We start from the raw sequence: 20,333 nt of genomic DNA, 5'->3' as shown, positions 1-20,333 counted from the left end.
ACATGTATGTGGGTTATGGTTGTTCTGTACGGATATATTCGTATGTTTTATGTTTGGGCGGTCCTACCGTAGACGCGGCCTTGTCGGTGCATATCGTGCTTTGATATCTATGTACACTACGGCGGCCTCGCGGCTTTTGTGACATATGTTGGCTATTATGCGTTAATCTGAGACTATATGTGATCATTTATATTTATGCGAGTTTAGTATGCTAATTCTGAGTATCAGGTGCGTATGAGTGTCCAATTCGGACATTAGTCATGGCCTACGGGGTTGGGTCGTGACAAGAACGGTCATAAAGAAACCGGACTAACGGCCACGACTGATTCCGCTATATTCGAACCGGGCAAACGGCCACGATCAACTCGGCCATGTAAGGGCCGGATCCGGACCAACCACGGCGAGGAGTTATCTCGGATACAGCGAATTTATGCGAAGCTTGCGGATCAAACACTATCGTTCTTTTCTTCCTTTTACCTACTGCGGTTCGCACTTAGGACAAACACTTTACCCGATTTTTACCGCATACAAAAATGCCAAAAAGAAGTGATGATCAAGTTAGCTATGATCAACTTTAGATATAGATGTATGATTCACGTTCTCCAAGTCAGAATAGAAAAGGTTAGAAAGTAGTAACAACTATTTTTAAGTTAATTAATACATTCATTATAAGCTTTCAATTGCTAGAGACTTTTCGAATTCTTTTCCTATAAATAAGGAGTTCAATGTTGGAACAATAATAGCTACTTATGCATAATGTACGTAGCAACTTGTAAGTAAATAATAAATTTCTCCATGAATAAGAAGAGTGGAGTATTAATTATTGAACAATTTATTGTTGTTACAATAAAATACATAAAAAGATAGGATAAAAAGCAAAACAAATAAGAAAAAGGAGAAAAAAGATAATTGTGTTTCTAGGCCATAGAGAGGTGCCACATTATCTTTCTATTGCCTAGCTTTATATTATATATAGATTATCTGTCTATTTAATTTCTTGTATATTTAAGTTCTAGTCCTTCGTGGAAGCTAAATAAGTGCACATATTTAAGTTACCTCACTCATATGACTGATATTTCTATTTTAAAATATTACGTTAGCTTAGATGCCTAGTCCTCATGGTACTCGAAAACGGGGGTGGCTCAGGGTAAAGCAACTGAAGCCCCCACCTTAGGCCTCGAACAAATTTAGGCACCAAAATTTTTGTCTTATATGATATTGTCATTATGTAGTAGGCGTAATTATTAAAGAAAAAGGCCACACAATGTTCATTTTAGGTCATTATTTAAATTGTTCATATTGTTAATAGACTCTTCTTAAGGTTTGGCTTTAAGCCACAAGGTTTGTTAAGCGTGCTAATACGATACTCTAAACTACCACCAAGCCTATCTTCCATTAAATCGAGACAACACTCAACTACCTATTAATCAATTTTTTACCCTAATTTGCGACCTTCATATATCATCTTATATATCTAAGGGCATATCATCGGTAAGTTGAAAATGTATAATTACTACTATATATAAGGGAGGATAGCTAATTTTTATAGTCCTCACGGGGGACGTTTTAGTAATTTAACCCTTATGACATCAACCATTCAAGCTTCTACACGTGTTGCCTTTTTCTTCCTATTCCCACTCTTTGCATTGGTTGTCTTTGTTTTAAGTCCATTCCAAAGGCTACATGGCCCAATTTAATTGGTACACAGTAGTATCTTTTTATGAATTTTTTGTCCTACTATATATAAGGGAGGATAACTAATTTTTGTAATCCTCACGGGGTGTTATAGTAATTTAACCCTTATGACATCAACCATTCAAGCTTCTACACGTGTCGCCTTTTTCTTCATATTCCCACTTTTTGCATTGGTTGTCTTTGTTTTAAAGTCCATTCCACAAGCTACATGGCCCAATTTAATTGGTACATAGTAGAATCTTTTTATGAACTTTTTGTCCCTTAGTCTTCTCTTTCATAATATATGGTATTTTTAGCTTTTACATTTAATCCAAAATAAATAATTTTTATATGATCAAAAAGGTTTTAACAGTTCCTTTTTTTTTAAAAAAAAATTAAGCTTACTTTTTGATAAATGAATTTTTACATAACCGATAATAGATGTTAGATCGTTTCTATTTAATTATGGGTAATTTAGTAAACACACTTCTTACTCTTTAAGGGTAAGTAATTTCTTAAGGGTGTGCCCGAGCTAAAAACATCATATAATATGGACCGGAGGAAATATTAGATTATCGTTTACATTCTTTGTCATCCTACATTTCGATAAAGTTTAGGCAAATTTGGAGCCACATTTTTGTTTCAACCGGAACATTTATCAGATCTTAGTAATATAATTACTCTCTCTCCTTTTTAATTTATGTGACACTTTTCGTTTCCCAAAAGTCAATTTGACCAAACTGTGAAGCTAAATTGAATTATATCAACTTAATATTTTATATTAAAATTTAATTATTTAAAAATTACATAAAATTACTATAAATTGCAATTTTAACTGAAAATTAATATTTGTTAGCATAAACTATATATGAAGAACTAAACTAATTCTTGAGGTTCATTTATTGATTTAGTTCATTTTCCTTAATTTCGTTGAAAAATAAGCTCAAATCACTGCATTTAACTAGTATAAACAATTGTCATATGAAATATGAGCGAAATCAAAAAGTTTAATAATTACCCCAAAAAAAAAAAATCTATCTACAAATACAGAAATAGTATTCTCACAATTGATAAAAATGACAATATTTTAATTTATGATTTTCACCGAGTTGTAATTCTTTTTAATTTAAGATTTTCACCGAGTTGTAATTATACTTTATAGAATGTTGAGTCGCTTGTGTCCCTTTGATGTTTGATATTCTCTTGCCAAATTTTCTTCCTCATAAATAATTTTTTATTTAAAAATTACCTATTTAGGTGACTAAGTAGGCGTTTGGCCATTGACATTAAATTTTTTTCACTTTATTTGAAATTTGTGGAGTTCGAGTTGAAGATAGAGCTATGTTTGGTTATACCTTTTGCAAAGAAAATTTGGGATAATATTCATGCTTGAATGTACTTAAATACAACTTCAAAAATGAAAAGTGAGTTGGAAAATAAGTTATAAGTTGTTTTCTAAATTTGAAATACAACTTCAAGTTGGATTTGAAATTTTCATGGCAAACACTGATTTTCAATAAAATAAAAAGTTATTCCAATAAAAGTGAATATTATTGCCAAACGGGTGCTAACAATTTTTTTTATAATTATGAAGACTTATCAACATACATGTTTAATGTATGACTACATTATATTAATTATGCGGTAAGAAATACAATTTATACTTCTTTAACTAAAATAATACTATTTTTATAGTTGAGTTTGGGCCCGGACTTAGCATGGGCCTCGTGAAACTAGTATCCTTAATAATTACCACTCCCCAATTTATTTACTATTTATTGAATATAAGTCATGAAGTTGACATAATCTTGAATGATTAGACAAAAAATTAACATTATCTCTGAAAAAGAAAGGAATGTGGATCAGTTGCAAAACACATTACGAAAACCCCACCAAAGTCCAAAAGTGCGGGGGGAACTTTTCCCCTGTAAAATAAAGCAGAGTAGCCCGCCAAGTGTACCATTTTTATACACGGACAATCATCCACTGTCAACAAACTTCTAAGACTACAATCATCTTTAGTAACTTCAGAAAAAAGACTGCCTTATAAACTATATATAAGTGGAGAGGGTTGGTTCCAATAGTTGTATTCTCACCTTTAAGACTTTTCTTTTTCTCATATTGCTAAGTTTCTCATCAGTACCTTCTAGGTAAGTCTTGAATCTTGATTGATCGATCCTTCTATCAGCTCTACTAAAATTAGCGTGTTCTTTTACACTTTTTGTATGTATGATCATATTATGCCGCTTCCGTATTTTTGGGTTCCTACATATTTGGCTTCATGTGTGATCATCATGAATTCTGGCACTTCATCTTTGTGCAGGGACCATGCTAATCTTCTCTATATTATTTTAATTTCATAGGTTGTCCTTATGTTTTAGATGCGTATATATATGTGTGATCATGTTTGTGATGACTCTTCGTTTACTGTGTGACAGAAGAGGCAGGCGAGGGAATAGAAAGGGGGTAATAATGGCAGATAAAGATGAAGTTCTGGAGGCTCTCAAAAAGGAGGCCGTTGATTTGGTAAATACTCTCACTCTTTTATTTCACTCTCTCAATATGAATTAATTGAAGTGAACACTTGGTTTTTATTTCACATTATATGAATTAATTGAAGTTAACACGGTGAGATTTTTCTATCTTTAATTGACCAAATGCCTCAAGTTCGAACCTTGAATGAAAAATTTCTTGGTAAAAAACGCTTTTTTCATAAGCTTACGCAGCACAAACTCAAAAAGCCTAAAGAAACAAAAAAAATTAGGAAAACTTACCCGATATGTACAATTCAGCCAAACTCATTTACCAATATGACCGAAATATACAAAACTTATAACTGATCATGTATGTTATGTATATTATATGTATAGTATATGTATAGTATATGTATATTATACGTATAAATGTACAAAATCTATATATTTGGTCATATTTGTAACTTAGATAAGTGATAACCCAAGGCATTGGCCTGTAATTTTCCCAAAAATTTATCATGTGGATGGTGGCATAGTCTCTTTTTTTTTTTGGTTGATTATTTTTACTTGATTGTCAATTTACTGCAACACTTTCTTTCATATAAACATGAAAAAAAGATTATGCAAAATTCACTAACGAAGCACAATAGAGCAGAATGAATGTAAATGATCAGATCATACTATATTGGGATTTGAATTATCTTTCTTTTTCGTATTATTATTATTTTTTTTTTTTTGGGAGTGTGATGATTTTGGATATGACATTATTTTCATTAGGAATTAATATTATTGTTTGTGTGTGAACAGGAAAGTATACCACTAGAGGAGGTATTCCAGAATCTGAGGTGCAACAGAGAGGGGCTTACTTCCCAAGATGCTCGGAGGAGACTTGAAATATTTGGTTATAATAAGCTTGAGGAGAAGCATGTATACATTTCTCTGTTTTTAGTATTTATGTAAAAGCTACAAGAGCCGTCAAAATGAGACAGCGTGGTGAACCCGTCAACCCGTACGGGTAGGGTTGAAGCAACAAAGATTATCATTTAAACCGGGCTTATAATTGTCATTTGCCGTGGGCCAAAAGGCTATTTAGATTAATTAAAACCTTAAAAGAAGATTGTGAAAAAAGAAGTAAAATCTAGAAATAGTGATTACCAAATAAGTCTTAGTATCTTACACATTACTTTACTCATGTAACGTTAAATCCTAATCACCAAGTATAGAAGTTGTATTCATGATTGAAATTTAAAAGAAAATTGTGAAAAAAGAAGTACGAAAATAAGAATAGTTATTATCGAATTAGTCTTAGTATCTTACATATTTTTCTTATTTAGCGTTAAGTCCCTAATACTAAATTCCAAATTGCCCAGTACGCCTACTAAAATTTCTAATCACCAAGCATAAAAGTTCCATCATGAAATTGTCAAAAACTTGTTGTTACTCGAAATTAGTTGCAGAGTTTTACTAAATTCAAAATGGTAATATTTTAAGCGAATTTAAATATTAAGTATTAGTTTCTAAAATCTAGTTATTTGATAATGCTTACCTAATTAAATTTGCATATGAATGTAGACTAAGATGGAGATGTTAATTAGGCACCTTTATGACAAACGGATTCAAATGTCTTTCGACGATGTATAGGTGTTTATTTTATATAAGTTGTCGTAAAATTATGTACTTCTATATAATTATATGTTAGAAATATAACAAATTGGTATACTTAGAGGTTCGAATTTAGATTGAAAACAAATTTTCTTATAAAAAAAAATTGAAAAAAAAAAAAAATGAAGAAATTTCAACCCATACCCATGGCGTAGGAAATTTCAGGTTGAAATTTGGCCATTTAAAAGCACTTCTAGTGAAGAAGGCGGCCATGCAGCCCATCAATTTGCTGCATGAGGCTTGAAATTTGGAGTTGAGCTGACCTATTTTGACAGCTCTATTAACAAGTATTTAGTAGTATGTATATTGTGAGTGAGTTTTTAGAAAATGTTGGTTGGTGTATGCAGGAAAGTAAATTCCTGAAATTTCTAGGATTTATGTGGAATCCACTTTCATGGGTGATGGAAGCTGCAGCAATTATGGCCATTGCTCTTGCCAATGGAGGAGTGAGCCTCTTCTTCTTCTTTTCCATTTAGAATATGCTAGAATTCTGATCATTTTAATTGAATTGAAGTTATACATATGGACAGTTTAAATAACTTATATTATAGTGTATTTTAAAATATTTTGTAGTAGGGAGATCACATGTCATATTTCCATGTAAGTTTAAAAAGTACTAACTCGATTTAATTTATGAGTTTAAGTTTTATTGAAGTCTCAAATTATTTATCATTTTTTTGTTTTATAAGCTCCTTAAGAAATATTAATTAGCAGGGTCTTTGACCTACTTTATCTTTATTTATGTCTAATTTGTTTTCTCTCTCTATTAATAATTTACTCTATTTATGTGTCATCTTAATTAATGACAAAATTCTGTTAGGAGTAAAAGGAGAAAAAATAATTAATTATGCCACGAGCTTCTAAAAAGACAAATAATTTGAGACGGAGGGAGTAACCAGTATCATACATTAACAGTGAAAAAAATTTCTTTTACTCATCCGTTCGGTTTAAGTGTCTTACTTTTTTTTTTTTGATCTGTCCCAAAAAGAGTATCTTTTTCTATATTTAGTGCGCTGACAATTCAAACATCTTATATGATAGATAAGTTTATAACCACAAAATTCAAAGTATATTTTAATACATTACACACATGTTTAATTTAGGATCATAAGATTCAAAACTCTCTTTTAAATTCTTAAACTCTGTGCCTTATCAAATTAAGACATTTAAATTGGGATGGAGGGAATACCATTTCAATAAAAAAGATTCATACAATCAGGTTATTTATAAGTTAATTGGTAAACTTTTATGAAGCATTAGTTTGCATTTTTTTTTTCTTTTTCTTTGTGTATGTATTTTTAGTTAATTACAGTATAGGTGAAAAAATTTTTGGTGGAAAAGTACTTGAAAATAATGTTTTCTGCCCTTTCATTGATTGTTTCCACCCATTTTCTACGCTGACTAATAATTGCAATAATTTTTCTGAGTGGTATTATTTTCTCTTTTGGGAACAGGGGAAGCCACCTGATTGGCAAGATTTTGTTGGGATTATTGCCCTTCTTTTTATTAATTCAACGATAAGCTTCATAGAGGAAAATAATGCTGGTAATGCTGCTGCTGCTCTCATGGCCCGTCTTGCTCCCAAAGCAAAGGTAAACAAAACAGGAACTTCAATAGTATTTAATGTAATTTATACCTTAAATAGTTTAAAAGTTAACTGAAAATATATACTTATTAAAGGCTTACCAATATGTACAGTTCGGCCAAACTTATTTATCAATATGATTGAAATATACTAAACATATACACTGATTAGATATATTACCATTATATATAAGAGGGAATGTGAGGACTTTTGTAGTCCTCACAATAATTTCCCAAATTTTTAAAACTTTTTTCATTAATTACTTTATGTCCAATTTTATTTATTTAAGTCAATTTTTTGTTTTTTATTTTTAAAGTCTACTTTTCAAAAGCTATCGAGCGCATTCTTTTGTAGTCCTTACAATAATTTTCAAATTTTTTTAAAACTTTTTAATTAATTACTTTTAGGTCCTAATCTTATTTATTTATGTCAATTTTTTTGTTTTTGTTTTTAAAGTCTACTTTTAGTTTATCGAATCTCTCCTACCTCATTTTTCACGTTCTTTGATTTTCGATTGGTGCTCGATATCCGCATTTGAGCCTAATTAATCCGAGATAATTAACCGCATCGCGCCTATTCGGAGAGCGCTTCCTCCAAAGATTTTTTTCCATATCCATGTTCGAACCCACTAATCCCTAATTAAGAGAGGAGCTCATCCATGCACAAGTTAAATTATGTATTTTGTCTTAAAAGTTCATTAACTATGTATAGATTATTTATTTAGAACTAAATAACTTTAAAATTAGGATACATAAGTTATAATGTCAAATTCTGCTCCAAATTTGATTTGAATTAAATAATTTCATCAAAATGGAGTTTAAAATATTAAAGGAGTGGAATGAAAATTTTGCTTTTATATAACTAAAACATTGGACTACAATAATTATATGGTTGTTGTTGTTGTTATGCAATTTTCTTAACACAAATTATATTTCTTTAGTTAAAATATCTGCTTTTATATCTTGAGTTTGGTAAAGACGGCCTCACATAACTAGTAATATTATATGTATATTAGATTAATATACAAAACCTATACATTTGGTCATATTTAGTAAACTAGATCGCCCAAAGGCTTTGGGCGGTAATTCTCCCTTTATTAAATTTGTACGGGCAATTCGAACGAATACCCTTATTTTGGGGTGATCTTTAATTTTTGCCTTTCGCTAGAACCCCTTGGTTTCGGGTTCGAATCCCCGCTCGTCAAAAATTATTAAAAAAATTGTAAGATAGAGTTTGGATTCGTAACTCTGCCTTTAGGCAGAGATTTGCTTGCAAAACTCGAGTTTTGCTACCTTCAGGCAGAGTTTGAAACTTCCACAATCGAGTGTAGCTTGGAGTCAAACTCTATCGATCGAGCAGGTTGCCTTTACGCTGCCAAAAATGCGCACTTGTAAAAGTTACCGCGTTTTGCCTTGTGCTTTGCCTACTTTGCCCCAGCAGAACAGCCTAATTTTCACAAAATTTTACCTTGCGAAATTGTCTATTTTTTTTTTAAACTGAGCCGGGTTCAAACCACAAATCTCATGGTATTAGGCGAAAGGGGTAAAAATTAAAGACCACCAATTTGAGGGGCAAAAATTAAAGACGAGTGCATTTGAAGGGCACTCCGCACAAAAAAAATGAATTGGTACTCATACTGAACGCAGTGGTACTTCGAGCTAATTTTTCAAATCGTCATCCAACTTAAGGGTCCAAACTTCAAAGTAGAGTTGGTAATTATCTTAGGGATCATTAATGGGTAAATATTTAGCTCTGCTTGCTAACGTGGAAGGTCACTTGACATTTTAAGTGATTTGGCATGCCATCTTGGCTATTCATAAGATTTAATGGACTTTCATGACTAAATTTATTTTTGAGAAATCAACTTAAATAGCTGCCCACCCAAAAGAATAATGCTATGCACAATTATTGTATAATATATGCATATTAGCCTGGGGCTATAAATACTTTTGGCTGAGCGGCCAAATGTGTAACTTCCCTTTGTATTTTGAATAATCAGCCATAAGTTCAATTATTTTGAAGTTACAAAATTTAGCTCAGTGACTTTTGTAAATCAAAATTGTGTTCTTTAGATGAGCATTTGAGAAAATTAATTCTACTTTGCAACCAAGAACTTGAAATCTTATGTCTTCATTCATACATCTATAAAGTTCCTTAGATTAGTTAGGCAATAAAGGGTTCACTATGGCCATCTCGTATAAGTTTCTTTTAATTAATAGCATAAGTATGTCATTTATATAGTCGTTGTTTTTTTCCTCTTCCTGCACTATGATACATGTGAAGTAAAATGTTGGTAGGTTCTTCGAGATGGAAAATGGGTTGAGGAAGATGCTGCTGTCCTTGTTCCAGGTGACATAATCAGCATAAAACTTGGGGATATTGTCCCTGCTGATGCACGTCTCCTTGATGGCGATCCATTGAAAATAGACCAGGTAAATGTTTACTACAGTGTTCCATCGATTTTGACACATTAAAATAATTTACTTTACCCATTATAACGATAAAGTCAATAAATTTTACTTACTATAACGAGAAAATCTATCCATTAAGGTGACTTTACTGTTATAGCGGATAAAGTTCTTTAACTTAAATTAACCCTTTATTCTTCTATTCGTTTTGTTTTTGGTTGTGCAGTCGGCTCTAACAGGGGAGTCTCTTCCAGTAACAAAAAACCCTGGAGATGAAGTTTTTTCAGGGTCTACATGCAAACAAGGTGAGATTGAGGCAGTGGTCATTGCCACAGGTGTCCATACATTCTTTGGAAAGGCTGCCCACCTTGTGGATTCCACTAATCAAGTGGGACATTTTCAGAAGGTATGGACTATGGTCTAAAAACCCAGTAATGGATAATACTTGATCGAAATCGAATAAAAGATTATCTGAATTAGAGTTGAAGTTGTGTTTGGACAATGATTTTACTTAGAAAAACTGAAGATGTGTGAGTAAAAACCATTATTTCATGTGAGATATTCCTCAACCCATTTATTGGTTATGGAACTTGCTTCTTTACATTGTTTAGGTCTTGACTGCAATAGGGAACTTCTGTATTTGTTCCATTGCCGTGGGCATGATCATCGAAATCATTGTCATGTATCCCATTCAAAACCGGGACTACCGTCCAGGAATTGACAACTTGCTTGTTCTTCTGATCGGAGGCATTCCAATTGCGATGCCAACAGTTTTATCTGTAACGATGGCAATTGGCTCCCACCGTTTATCTCAGCAGGTTGGTTTTCTAAGAGGCCCATCCTGTTCCAAATTTGTGTTGTTTTGAGGGTTTTGGTATAGAAATGATATTTTCCTTGTTAATGCTGCAGGGTGCCATCACTAAAAGGATGACTGCCATTGAGGAAATGGCAGGCATGGACGTGCTGTGCAGTGATAAAACCGGAACCTTAACATTAAACAAATTAACTGTCGACAAAAATCTGATTGAGGTCGATAGCTTTCTGCACCCTCAACATCATGTTACTAATATATATACCTATGATGTCTCAATGAAGCATCTATTCAAAGTGTAGGTCTTTGCAAAAGGAGTAGATGTTGATTCCGTGGTCCTAATGGCTGCCAGAGCTTCACGGGTGGAAAACCAAGACGCAATTGATGCTGCCATTGTGGGGATGTTGGCTGATCCTAAAGAGGTTTGCTAGTGCTCAAAACTTATAAATTTGCTTCACTGTTTGCGATAAGTAGCATCCTTACGTATTTTACACCTGTCCTTCTACTCCATAATCTAGGCAAGAGCTGGAATTCAAGAGGTTCATTTCCTTCCGTTCAATCCAACTGATAAGCGCACAGCTCTAACATATCTTGACAATGAAGGCAAAATGCATCGAGTCAGTAAAGGTGCACCTGAACAGGTAAAGAGTTATCTGCTTTTGATTTTATATCTTGATAGTTTGCATTACTAATACTCTGTCATGGTTGCTAGATTTTGAACCTTGCACACAATAAATCCGACATACAGCACAAGGTTCATTCTATCATCGATAAATTTGCTGAGCGAGGATTGCGTTCTCTTGCAGTAGCATATCAGGTAATGTATATTTGTATCTATTTCTCAGTTAGACAGTCCATACCAACTGTCTTAGATTCAATGTATTGTGTGTTGTCGTTCTGAACTTGATGCCGGTAACGTTTTACAGGAAGTTCCTGAAGGAAGAAAGGAGTCTCCAGGAGGTCCATGGCAATTTATTGGTCTCATGCCTCTTTTTGATCCACCAAGGCATGACAGTGCAGAGACAATTAGAAGGGCCTTAAATCTTGGGGTGAATGTGAAAATGATCACTGGTGCGTATATCTTTTTATATTATTCATCTTTTTCCCTACTTAGTTGAACAATATTCAGATGAATTTAGTACGCTGATAACAAACATTGGATGTTTTGAAGTACAATGCAATTAAATTATGAATAAGAAACACGGAAATCATGTAAATTTATTCTTCAGGTTCATCCTTGCCTACTGCTATATTTAGCTTCTTTGTAGTTTAGACAACATCTGCCTTCTAAGGCTCGAACTTATCACTAAGTACGAGAGGTCTTGGACTCATCTTTTTCTTTTTTGCGGTCCCCGGGAGGGTTTGGGGGTGCATCCGCGATGTCCTAATCTGAATATTGAGAATATAGAATTTCTTTTTCCTTTTCGTGAGTTGTCGGAATCTTTTATAAGTATGTTGAATGGGATAAATTTTTCATTATCTTTTATAATGACTTTCTGGTCTAATATCCTCAAGTAATCTTCTCCCACATCAGGTGATCAACTAGCGATTGGAAAGGAGACGGGACGCCGTTTAGGAATGGGAAACAATATGTATCCTTCTGCTTCTTTACTGGGCCAGGACAGGGATGAGTCTATTGTAGCTATACCTGTTGATGAGCTCATCGAAAAAGCAGATGGTTTTGCTGGTGTTTTTCCTGGTAAAGTTTTATTCTCTAGAGAATTTGATGATTAATATTCTTCTTCCTTTTCCTTCAGTTGATAAATTTTAGTATTAGATATTAGTTAGGATTAATTTTAAAGTGGTAATTAATTTTTAGATGCTGATGAAGGCAATATTTAGGGCAGTGAACCTTTAAAAGATCCTTCCTTCAGTTAATTTAAGTGTTCTAATGTTTTTCCTTATGACGTAATCTTTCTTTTCTTCTTCTTCACCCATAAACTAATTGATGTGCAGAGCACAAATATGAAATTGTGAGACGTTTACAAGAAAAAAAGCACATATGTGGCATGACTGGTGACGGCGTGAATGATGCACCTGCTTTAAAGAAAGCTGACATTGGAATAGCTGTTGCAGATGCAACAGATGCTGCGCGCAGTGCTTCTGATATAGTCCTCACAGAACCTGGACTGAGTGTCATTATTAGTGCTGTATTAACTAGTCGTGCGATCTTTCAGAGAATGAAAAACTACACGGTAAACTTAATTATGCCACTATAAATGCATTAAAAACTACTCCCTCTGTTCCAATTTATGTGATACACTTTCCTTTTTAGTCTGTCCCAAAAAGAATGATACATATCCTTATTTGGCAATAATTTAACTTTAAGCTTTACCTTTTATGCTTAACGAGATGATCTATAACTACACAAATATTATTGACTTATTTTAGAACCCAAGATTCAAAAGTCTTCCTTTATTTCTTAAACTTCGTGCCCAGTCAAACTATATCACATAAATTGGGACGGAGGGAATATAATTTATGAGAGATCAAGTCTATTTTAGTGTAAACATTTCCTTAAAGATCCATAACTTTTAGCTACCCATCTCATTTCTCTTTAAAGTGTGTACCACGTTTTTACATTTATCCTCACATTTAACTCCCTCATTTCCTAATGTGATGTTTATGGTAGCTATTCGTTTAGACTAATGCATTTGAATTTTGTGCAGATTTATGCAGTCTCCATTACTATCCGTGTAGTGGTAAGCATTTGATTTAGTGTTAGAGCTCTTTCTACTAGTTTGAACTTTGTTCATGCAGCAGAATATTTAAGCATATTGCTGTCAAGATTTGGAACCTCTTTTTCCGCTTTATGAGCTTCCAATTTTTTATTTTTGCAGTTTGGCTTTATGTTACTTGCTTTGATTTGGAAATTTGATTTCCCACCTTTCATGGTCTTGATTATTGCAATCCTTAATGATGGTACGCTAACTTGGTTCTGTCCCCCCAAAAAAAAAAAAAAAAAAAAAATTGCTTCCCTTTTCTGTTGTTTAAGTAGATTTATTATAACCAGTGCTGCATTATAATATATGCATTATATGGCATACTAGGCACCATAATGACAATATCGAAGGACAGGGTTAAACCTTCTCCTTTGCCAGACAGCTGGAAACTTTCAGAAATTTTTGCAACCGGAATTGTTCTTGGTGGTTATCTAGCAATGATGACAGTCATTTTTTTTTGGGCTGCATATGAAACGGACTTTTTTCCGGTAAGAAACGTTACTCTATTATAAAGGACTTCAAGTAAAATTCTTCGAAATGCTCCTTGCTTTTAGCTTTCATATATTTGCTTGGAGGTTCTCTGTGACAATTTTATGGAGAACCTGGGCTCTACTTTTGCATTTTATAGCTAGAAAACTACGGTTTGCATTGCTAGACTTTATGCTTCTCCAGTTTTTTTTTTCTTTTTTGTTTGATATTCTTTCTTATGATCGCCAATGGAATTATGCTTTGCATCTTATGCCTCTAGTACATTTACCAGTGTCACATGGAAGCAATCATTTCTTTCATAATGAGTTTTTCTTAGTCAGTACTTGGATATTATTAGCATCTATTATTCAGTGTAATACTTTAAGACTAGAGGCTTTATCTCTGTCATTTTTGTGTGTAATCACAAATACTTAAATTGTTCTCTTCCATTACTTCTTAGCGTGTTTTTGGAGTTGCAACACTGGAGAAAGGTGTTGCTCGTGACGACTTCCGAAAGCTCGCATCAGCAATATATCTACAAGTGAGTACCATCAGTCAGGCACTAATCTTTGTGACACGAGCTAGAAGTTGGTCATTTTTTGAGCGTCCAGGCCTTTTGCTTGTGGCAGCATTTCTTCTTGCCCAACTGGTTAGTAAGTTATAGCCATTTCCTTCGATCTCTTTTATATCAAGTAACTTGTCAAATCAAGTACATGTATTGCAAGCAGGTCGCTACTCTTATCGCTGTGTATGCAAATTGGAGTTTTGCAGCAATTGAAGGGATTGGATGGGGATGGGCTGGAGTGATTTGGCTGTATAACCTTGTGTTTTACATTCCACTCGATTTTATAAAGTTCTCCATCAGATATGCATTGAGTGGGAAGGCCTGGGATCTACTTTTCGAGCAAAGGGTATGAAATTTTGATATGGATGATAAATATATATTTTCGAAAATTCACCAAAGTTTCAAAAATATCAATTTTCGAACCCATAATTTCTAAGAACTTTAAATTTTAGACCCCTCTCTGATTCTAGTGCCTTATAAAACGAAACTTATGCCTGTGTTTATCGTACCTCTTATCTTCTATTCAGATTGCATTTACAAAGAAAAAGAACTTTGGGAAAGAAGAACGCGAGCTCAAATGGGCACAGGCTCAGAGGACCCTTCACGGGCTGCATCCACCTGAGACTGATTATGGGGACCGCAACAGTTATGCTGATCTCAACCAAATAGCAGATGAGGCAAGACGAAGAGCTGAGATGGCAAGGTAAATCAAACTCGCATGCAAACATGAGTCTTGTGATGTCCAGAAAGCACTAGTCCCTCCATTTCACACGGGACATGGAGTTTAAAGAAAATATGAATTGACTTTTTGGACTTGTGGTCTTAAGCATGTCATTTTGTGGCTGAACAATCATGTCATTAAAGTTAAAATAAGAAGTTTAAAGTTTAACTCTATAAGTAAAAAGGTGTCATTCTTTTTTAGAATACTAAAAGGGAATAGATGGAGTATTAGTTTCCAATCAATTGAGTAGCAGAGTGATCTGTATAGGATTGATGTGCTTCATTGATAGAACAGAAAGTTCCCAATTTACCTTTTTGTCCGCAAAGACGATCATTTTGACATATAAGTGCATTTTATCAGACATTAGACTGTAATATATTATGAGAAGGGAATTCAATCATCAGGCTTGTCTAATTATACCAATTTGCTTTAATTTTGCAGGCTTAGGGAATTACGCACTCTGAAAGGGCATGTTGAATCAGTTGTGAAACTGAAGAATCTTGACATTGAAACAATACAACAATCATACACAGTTTGAGAGGATGATGAGATATTACATCCATGTGGTATGTTGTTACTTTAGAATCTTTTAGGTTCGTTTGAACTTTTTTTTTTTCTTTCTGAATTTTCACTTTGTTCACTTGGTACATTTATCAACCCCAGTATAAACTTTTTCAGGTATAAAAGTCTGCAACTCGGATAGAGGTTTATCTTGATGATGAGATTTCAGGGTTAGAGCAAAAATAACGTCATAAGTTCTAAAATAAAGTTTGATTTTTTCTCTTCCTGGAAGTAATATGTGTGATGGAGTGTCTTCATGTAAAATATGTGTTGTGTATGTTTGGGGACTCAAATTTACAAACTTCTCACTTGTTTTAAATAACGATGGTGTTTGCGTAAGTTTGTGTGCACCGACTATTGCAGCAAATATCTTCCATCAGTACATGTACCATGTAATCCACGAAGGTTTAAGCAGATGGAAAGAAATTACATGGTAGTACTTTTTACCTTTTGTGACATTCTTTTTTTCCCTCACCCTACAACTTCTCCATCGGTTTAAAATCTAAATGCTCATGACGAAACTTAAAAAGGTGGCTAAAGAGGAATTGACTTGCATTAGAGTATTCAAAAACTGTGGTAATTAAACCACTAGGAAGGCAGTGGAACCAATTTTTGAGTACTAAAATTTCCATAATTTTTTAGTAGTAAATTGCTTCAGTGGAGCAACAAAGTTACTACTTAAACAGGAAATAATTTGACAGACAACTAATAAGTTAACGAGCCAAAACAAATCATCGAACGAGAGCAAAAGCTATTATAATTGTTTATCATCTTGAATAGATCTGTTATTTCTTGGAATATCTCTTCTGATTCCAAATCATACTGTAACGTGTATCTCCCCCTATTTCGGTAATGGAAAAGATGAAATAAATCAAAAAATAGATTTTTGTCCAAGAATTGTTTGAACTCAAATTACATTTGAAAATCGAGTAACGTACGGAGAAATCATAGTGTAACGTGTATCTCCCCTGTTTCTGTCACGGAACAGATGAAATAAATCAAAAAATAGTTTTTTGTTCAAGAATTGTTCTAAAACACAAGGGGGGTGGGGGTGGGAAGAAATGTGACTCTTTTTATTTTTCTTTAGTCGACTGATAGTTATAGCAGAGTCGACTTCCCTGTGTGTCTAAAGAGCTTGATTAGTAAGCAGATCAAGATAAATAAAGTAATGTAGAAATGAAATGTCACAGATATTTTTATATTGGTTCGGATCACCGGTGTGGTGCCTAATCCAGTCCCCTTGGGTTACAAGGGTGTCCTTAGAGCCTTTGAGCAATCTTGAGTACAAAGTTGGTTCAGGTTGAACCGCGTATCCACTTTGGACTTCTTCTAAAATCTGTAATTGACAACCTCAGCCTGTATAGTACCTATCCTCTTTTTTTTCTTTTTTTCTTTTTCTTTTTCCCCTTTCTAACACTGATAGACTTAATTGAATATAGTGCTTTTTACAAGATTAAGAGTGAATAAGAATATTGCTCAAGTGAAGATGTGCTTTTCTTCGGCTCGTGAGGTCTTCTTTTATAGTTGGCTGCTTCAAGTTTTGAGGAAGGCAGTGAATCAATCTTTCCATTCGATTGATTCTGATTGGCTCGCTCTAAGGTAACCCAAGGGAATTTGTTCTCAATCAGGGTTTTGAAGTGATCCGCTGATTGATCTTGTATCTTCCTTCGTATCTTCCTTCTTTCGATGGTTTAGGGCTTGAGATCTTCGCTGGTTGATTGGTTGACTTCCGTCATCTCTTGACAATTTTGTACTAGTTGTCTGCAATCTGTTTTTTTTTTTTTTTTTTGGTAACTGAATAATTTCATTAACCAAAAGTGAACATTCCAAACCGAGCAGGGCTGACCCACTGCTTCCTCTCTAGCAACATGCTGCTAGTGATAACAGGATAACAAAAGAACCACCTAGCAACAGTGAAAACAGTACAAAACTAAGGCTATCCTATACAACATATATGGGAATGAATTAAGATTAACCAGTACACTCTTCCATGATAAAATTCTGCTTCTCTGATGTGGATATGGATAGCAATTTCTCCACAAATCTTCTCAGCATCAAAACTTCCTCGTTTAAACCTCAAGCTGTTGCGGTCTCCCAAGATGAGATAAACACACATAGAAAAGCAGTGGGTAGAAATAGCACACCTACCATTCCTGTTACTAGCCAACAGGTAAACCCAATTCAACTTTGCATTCCAGTCACCGGCAGTTCTAGAATAACCCAGCCGTACTAGCAACCTTTCCCAAATAGTTTTTGTAACACAACAATCAAAGAAAAGATGGTCAAAGGTTTCTCCGGTTGTTGTACAAAAAGCACAATTTGGAGGAACAACTATTCCAATCTTCTGTAGTCGCTCAACAGTTGCTAATCTTCTTTGGCCAGTCAGCCAGAGAATAAATTTGAATCAAGGATGCAACTGTTGATTCAACTCTACACTCTTCCAGGCTACTCTTGGATAATGAGGAATAACAACAGATACGCCTTGTGTATTTATGTCACGACCCAACCGGGGGGCCGTGACGAGCACCTAGAGCTAATCTACCGAGCCCCTCCTAATATACATCTCGTAATCATATCTAAGTGGTCCACATGGCTAACTCACAGCTATCATAATCTATAAGAGACACGAGTTCAAGAGATATATGCACATCTATATAATCACCATCAACTATGCCCATATATACAAGCCGACAAGGCTGCCAAAAATGATATACAAAATATGAACCGATGAGGTTATAGAACATTTGACTATATACATTTGTCTACTAGCCTCTACATGGAGTGATTAGCATTATAAGGACGGGACAGACCCCTCCATGCCCATATATGTATACAAAAGAATAATACCAGCTGAACCATAGCTCCGGAACAAATGTAGCTGTTATATCCCGTATTTTGAACAATGGGACAATATGAGTGAATTACGATAAGTTGGGGACAAGACCATTCCGAGATACGAAGTAGAGACTTTTGTTTGTTTTAAAAGCTTAAGTTGTGTATGATTTTATTGGCATGGAAATATTAAGGAAACATTTGGGGTCAAAAGCTATTATTGGAAAGTATTCTATTTTTGGAAAGTATTTTATTTCATGAAAAAAAAAAAAGAGTATAAGGGACCATGTGGCCGGCCACCTTGGTGTGGGCCATGGCCACATGGATGGCCAATATATGAAATTAAGAATATGACTTAGTCATCTTATTCACCATTTACACTTCTAGAAAAATCAAGAAAACTTGGAGAAGAGAAAGAGAGAGGGTTTCGACCATAGAGCAAGAATTTGAAGATCAAGAATTGATCAAGAAAAAAATTATTTCTTCAAGCAAACCTACTAATTGGAGGGTGCTTATTAACGTGGAGTTGTTGTTGGAAGCGATAGACTACTCGTTTTCATTATTCACCACCTTAGGCAAGTTGTGAAGTTGTGAAGAAAGGTGAGTTTTAATCTTGTTTTTATGTGTTATGGATGGTTTATATGTGTTGTAGTATGCTAAAATGGATGAAATTCATGAAAACTTTGCATGTGAAGTTGGGCGTGTGCATGGTGTTTGGCCGTGCGTGTGTGTGTTGTGCTAAAAGTAGTGAATTAATTCTAGTTAGCATGTTTTAATTGTTGTAGTGTGAAGAGAAGAATGAAAATCATGAAGTGAGTATAGAGGGGTGTTGGCCGAATAGGGTCCCCCTTGTGTAGTTGGGAATGAACAAATTGTTGTTAGTGTTTTAGTGTTGTCGTTGTGGATTCTATGGTGAAAAATGCAAGTTTAATGACTCAAATTGATGTTGTAATGGTTACGGGCTGATTTGGAAGTTAGTGTGCTTTTAATGTAATTTTTGTATTTATGAGAATAACATTGTTAAGGTGTGGATTATTGGTGTAATTCATGGATTTGGGGAGAAAGGAATATGGGTGTGTTGCCCTCGGGTTTGGGCTGATTTTCGGGTGAGATGGAACCTTGGTTGGGTTGTTTGAAATATTGTGTGAATTGTCTAAAGTGTTCTTGAATATTGTTTGAATGGTTTCGGATTAGTAATCGAATGTATGAACGTTGATATTGGTTTGAATGTAAGTAGTTGAAGTGAGTATAATGGAATATTGTGAATGTTGTTGAATTATGTAAAAAGAGTATTTAATGTTAGAATGCGTTTTGAATTGATTATTAATGGTGCTAGTTGGTTGTTGGTGTTGTTGTTGATGAATTTGGCCGAGTTAAAATCTCGGGGTTGGTGTATTTACGGGGGAAATGCTGCCCAAATTTCTGTAGAATTTGGTGTTCGTTTGGAATTGAATGCCTAAATGCTTATAACTAATGTTTGATATATTGGCGTTATGTAGATCTTGGAGTGCCCGAGACTTGAGGCTTGACTTAGCTTGAGAGCGGACGAGGTATGTGAAGCCTAACCTTTCTTTCTTTTGGCATGTCCTAGTGTTAATTAGGTTGTGATACGAGCCTCGAGGTAACTCCACTCTCGAGATTCGAGCTTATATACGCATCTTATTCGCTTCTAAAGATTTACTCTCTTAATGTAGCCTAACTAAGGCACTTATGTTTTCAGTTGATAGAGTTTCAAAAGTTTGGTAAAGAATTTTATTCTTAAAGACGCCGAAACTACGAACGCTCGTAACTTTCGTAGACGAGCTCGGATCGCCTCGAAACGCTCATAGGAGGTTCCATAAGATATAAC

The 20,333-nt window shown here is 34.3% G+C and overlaps 1 protein-coding gene and 1 non-coding gene across 4 annotated transcripts; one reads left to right on the top strand and one right to left on the bottom strand.

The window, feature by feature from the left end:
• Positions 1-3,638: 3,638 nt before the first annotated feature.
• Positions 3,639-16,851, top strand: LOC132037833 (plasma membrane ATPase 1-like). 3 transcript variants are annotated; one of them, XM_059428470.1, is made up of 23 exons: positions 3,642-3,824; positions 4,113-4,200; positions 4,956-5,075; positions 6,158-6,256; positions 7,265-7,402; positions 9,693-9,827; positions 10,030-10,209; positions 10,415-10,621; positions 10,713-10,832; positions 10,917-11,036; positions 11,133-11,255; positions 11,327-11,431; positions 11,541-11,685; positions 12,149-12,313; positions 12,571-12,809; positions 13,284-13,316; positions 13,455-13,536; positions 13,665-13,825; positions 14,266-14,454; positions 14,534-14,716; positions 14,898-15,073; positions 15,533-15,657; positions 15,770-16,851. In XM_059428470.1, the coding sequence occupies exons 2-22, from the start codon at positions 4,147-4,149 to the stop codon at positions 15,627-15,629; spliced, it is 2,871 nt and encodes a 956-aa protein (XP_059284453.1). In that variant the 5' UTR covers positions 3,642-3,824; positions 4,113-4,146; the 3' UTR covers positions 15,630-15,657; positions 15,770-16,851. The 3 variants fall into 3 exon arrangements, 2 of the variants coding, with proteins under 2 accessions (XP_059284453.1, XP_059284454.1); XM_059428471.1 differs by having other exon boundaries at positions 15,755-16,851; XR_009410027.1 differs by lacking the exons at positions 15,533-15,657; positions 15,770-16,851 and having other exon boundaries at positions 3,639-3,824; positions 14,577-14,716; positions 14,898-15,008.
• LOC132038729 (U6 spliceosomal RNA) lies at positions 3,953-4,057 on the bottom strand. The gene has a single exon (XR_009410212.1). It is a non-coding gene; the product is annotated as a U6 spliceosomal RNA (small nuclear RNA).
• Positions 16,852-20,333: the final 3,482 nt, after the last annotated feature.

This window comes from Lycium ferocissimum, chromosome 11, assembly GCF_029784015.1.
Source record: "Lycium ferocissimum isolate CSIRO_LF1 chromosome 11, AGI_CSIRO_Lferr_CH_V1, whole genome shotgun sequence".
Classification (NCBI taxonomy): domain Eukaryota; kingdom Viridiplantae; phylum Streptophyta; class Magnoliopsida; order Solanales; family Solanaceae; genus Lycium; species Lycium ferocissimum.
This window is presented reverse-complemented; position numbering and strand designations above follow the sequence as displayed.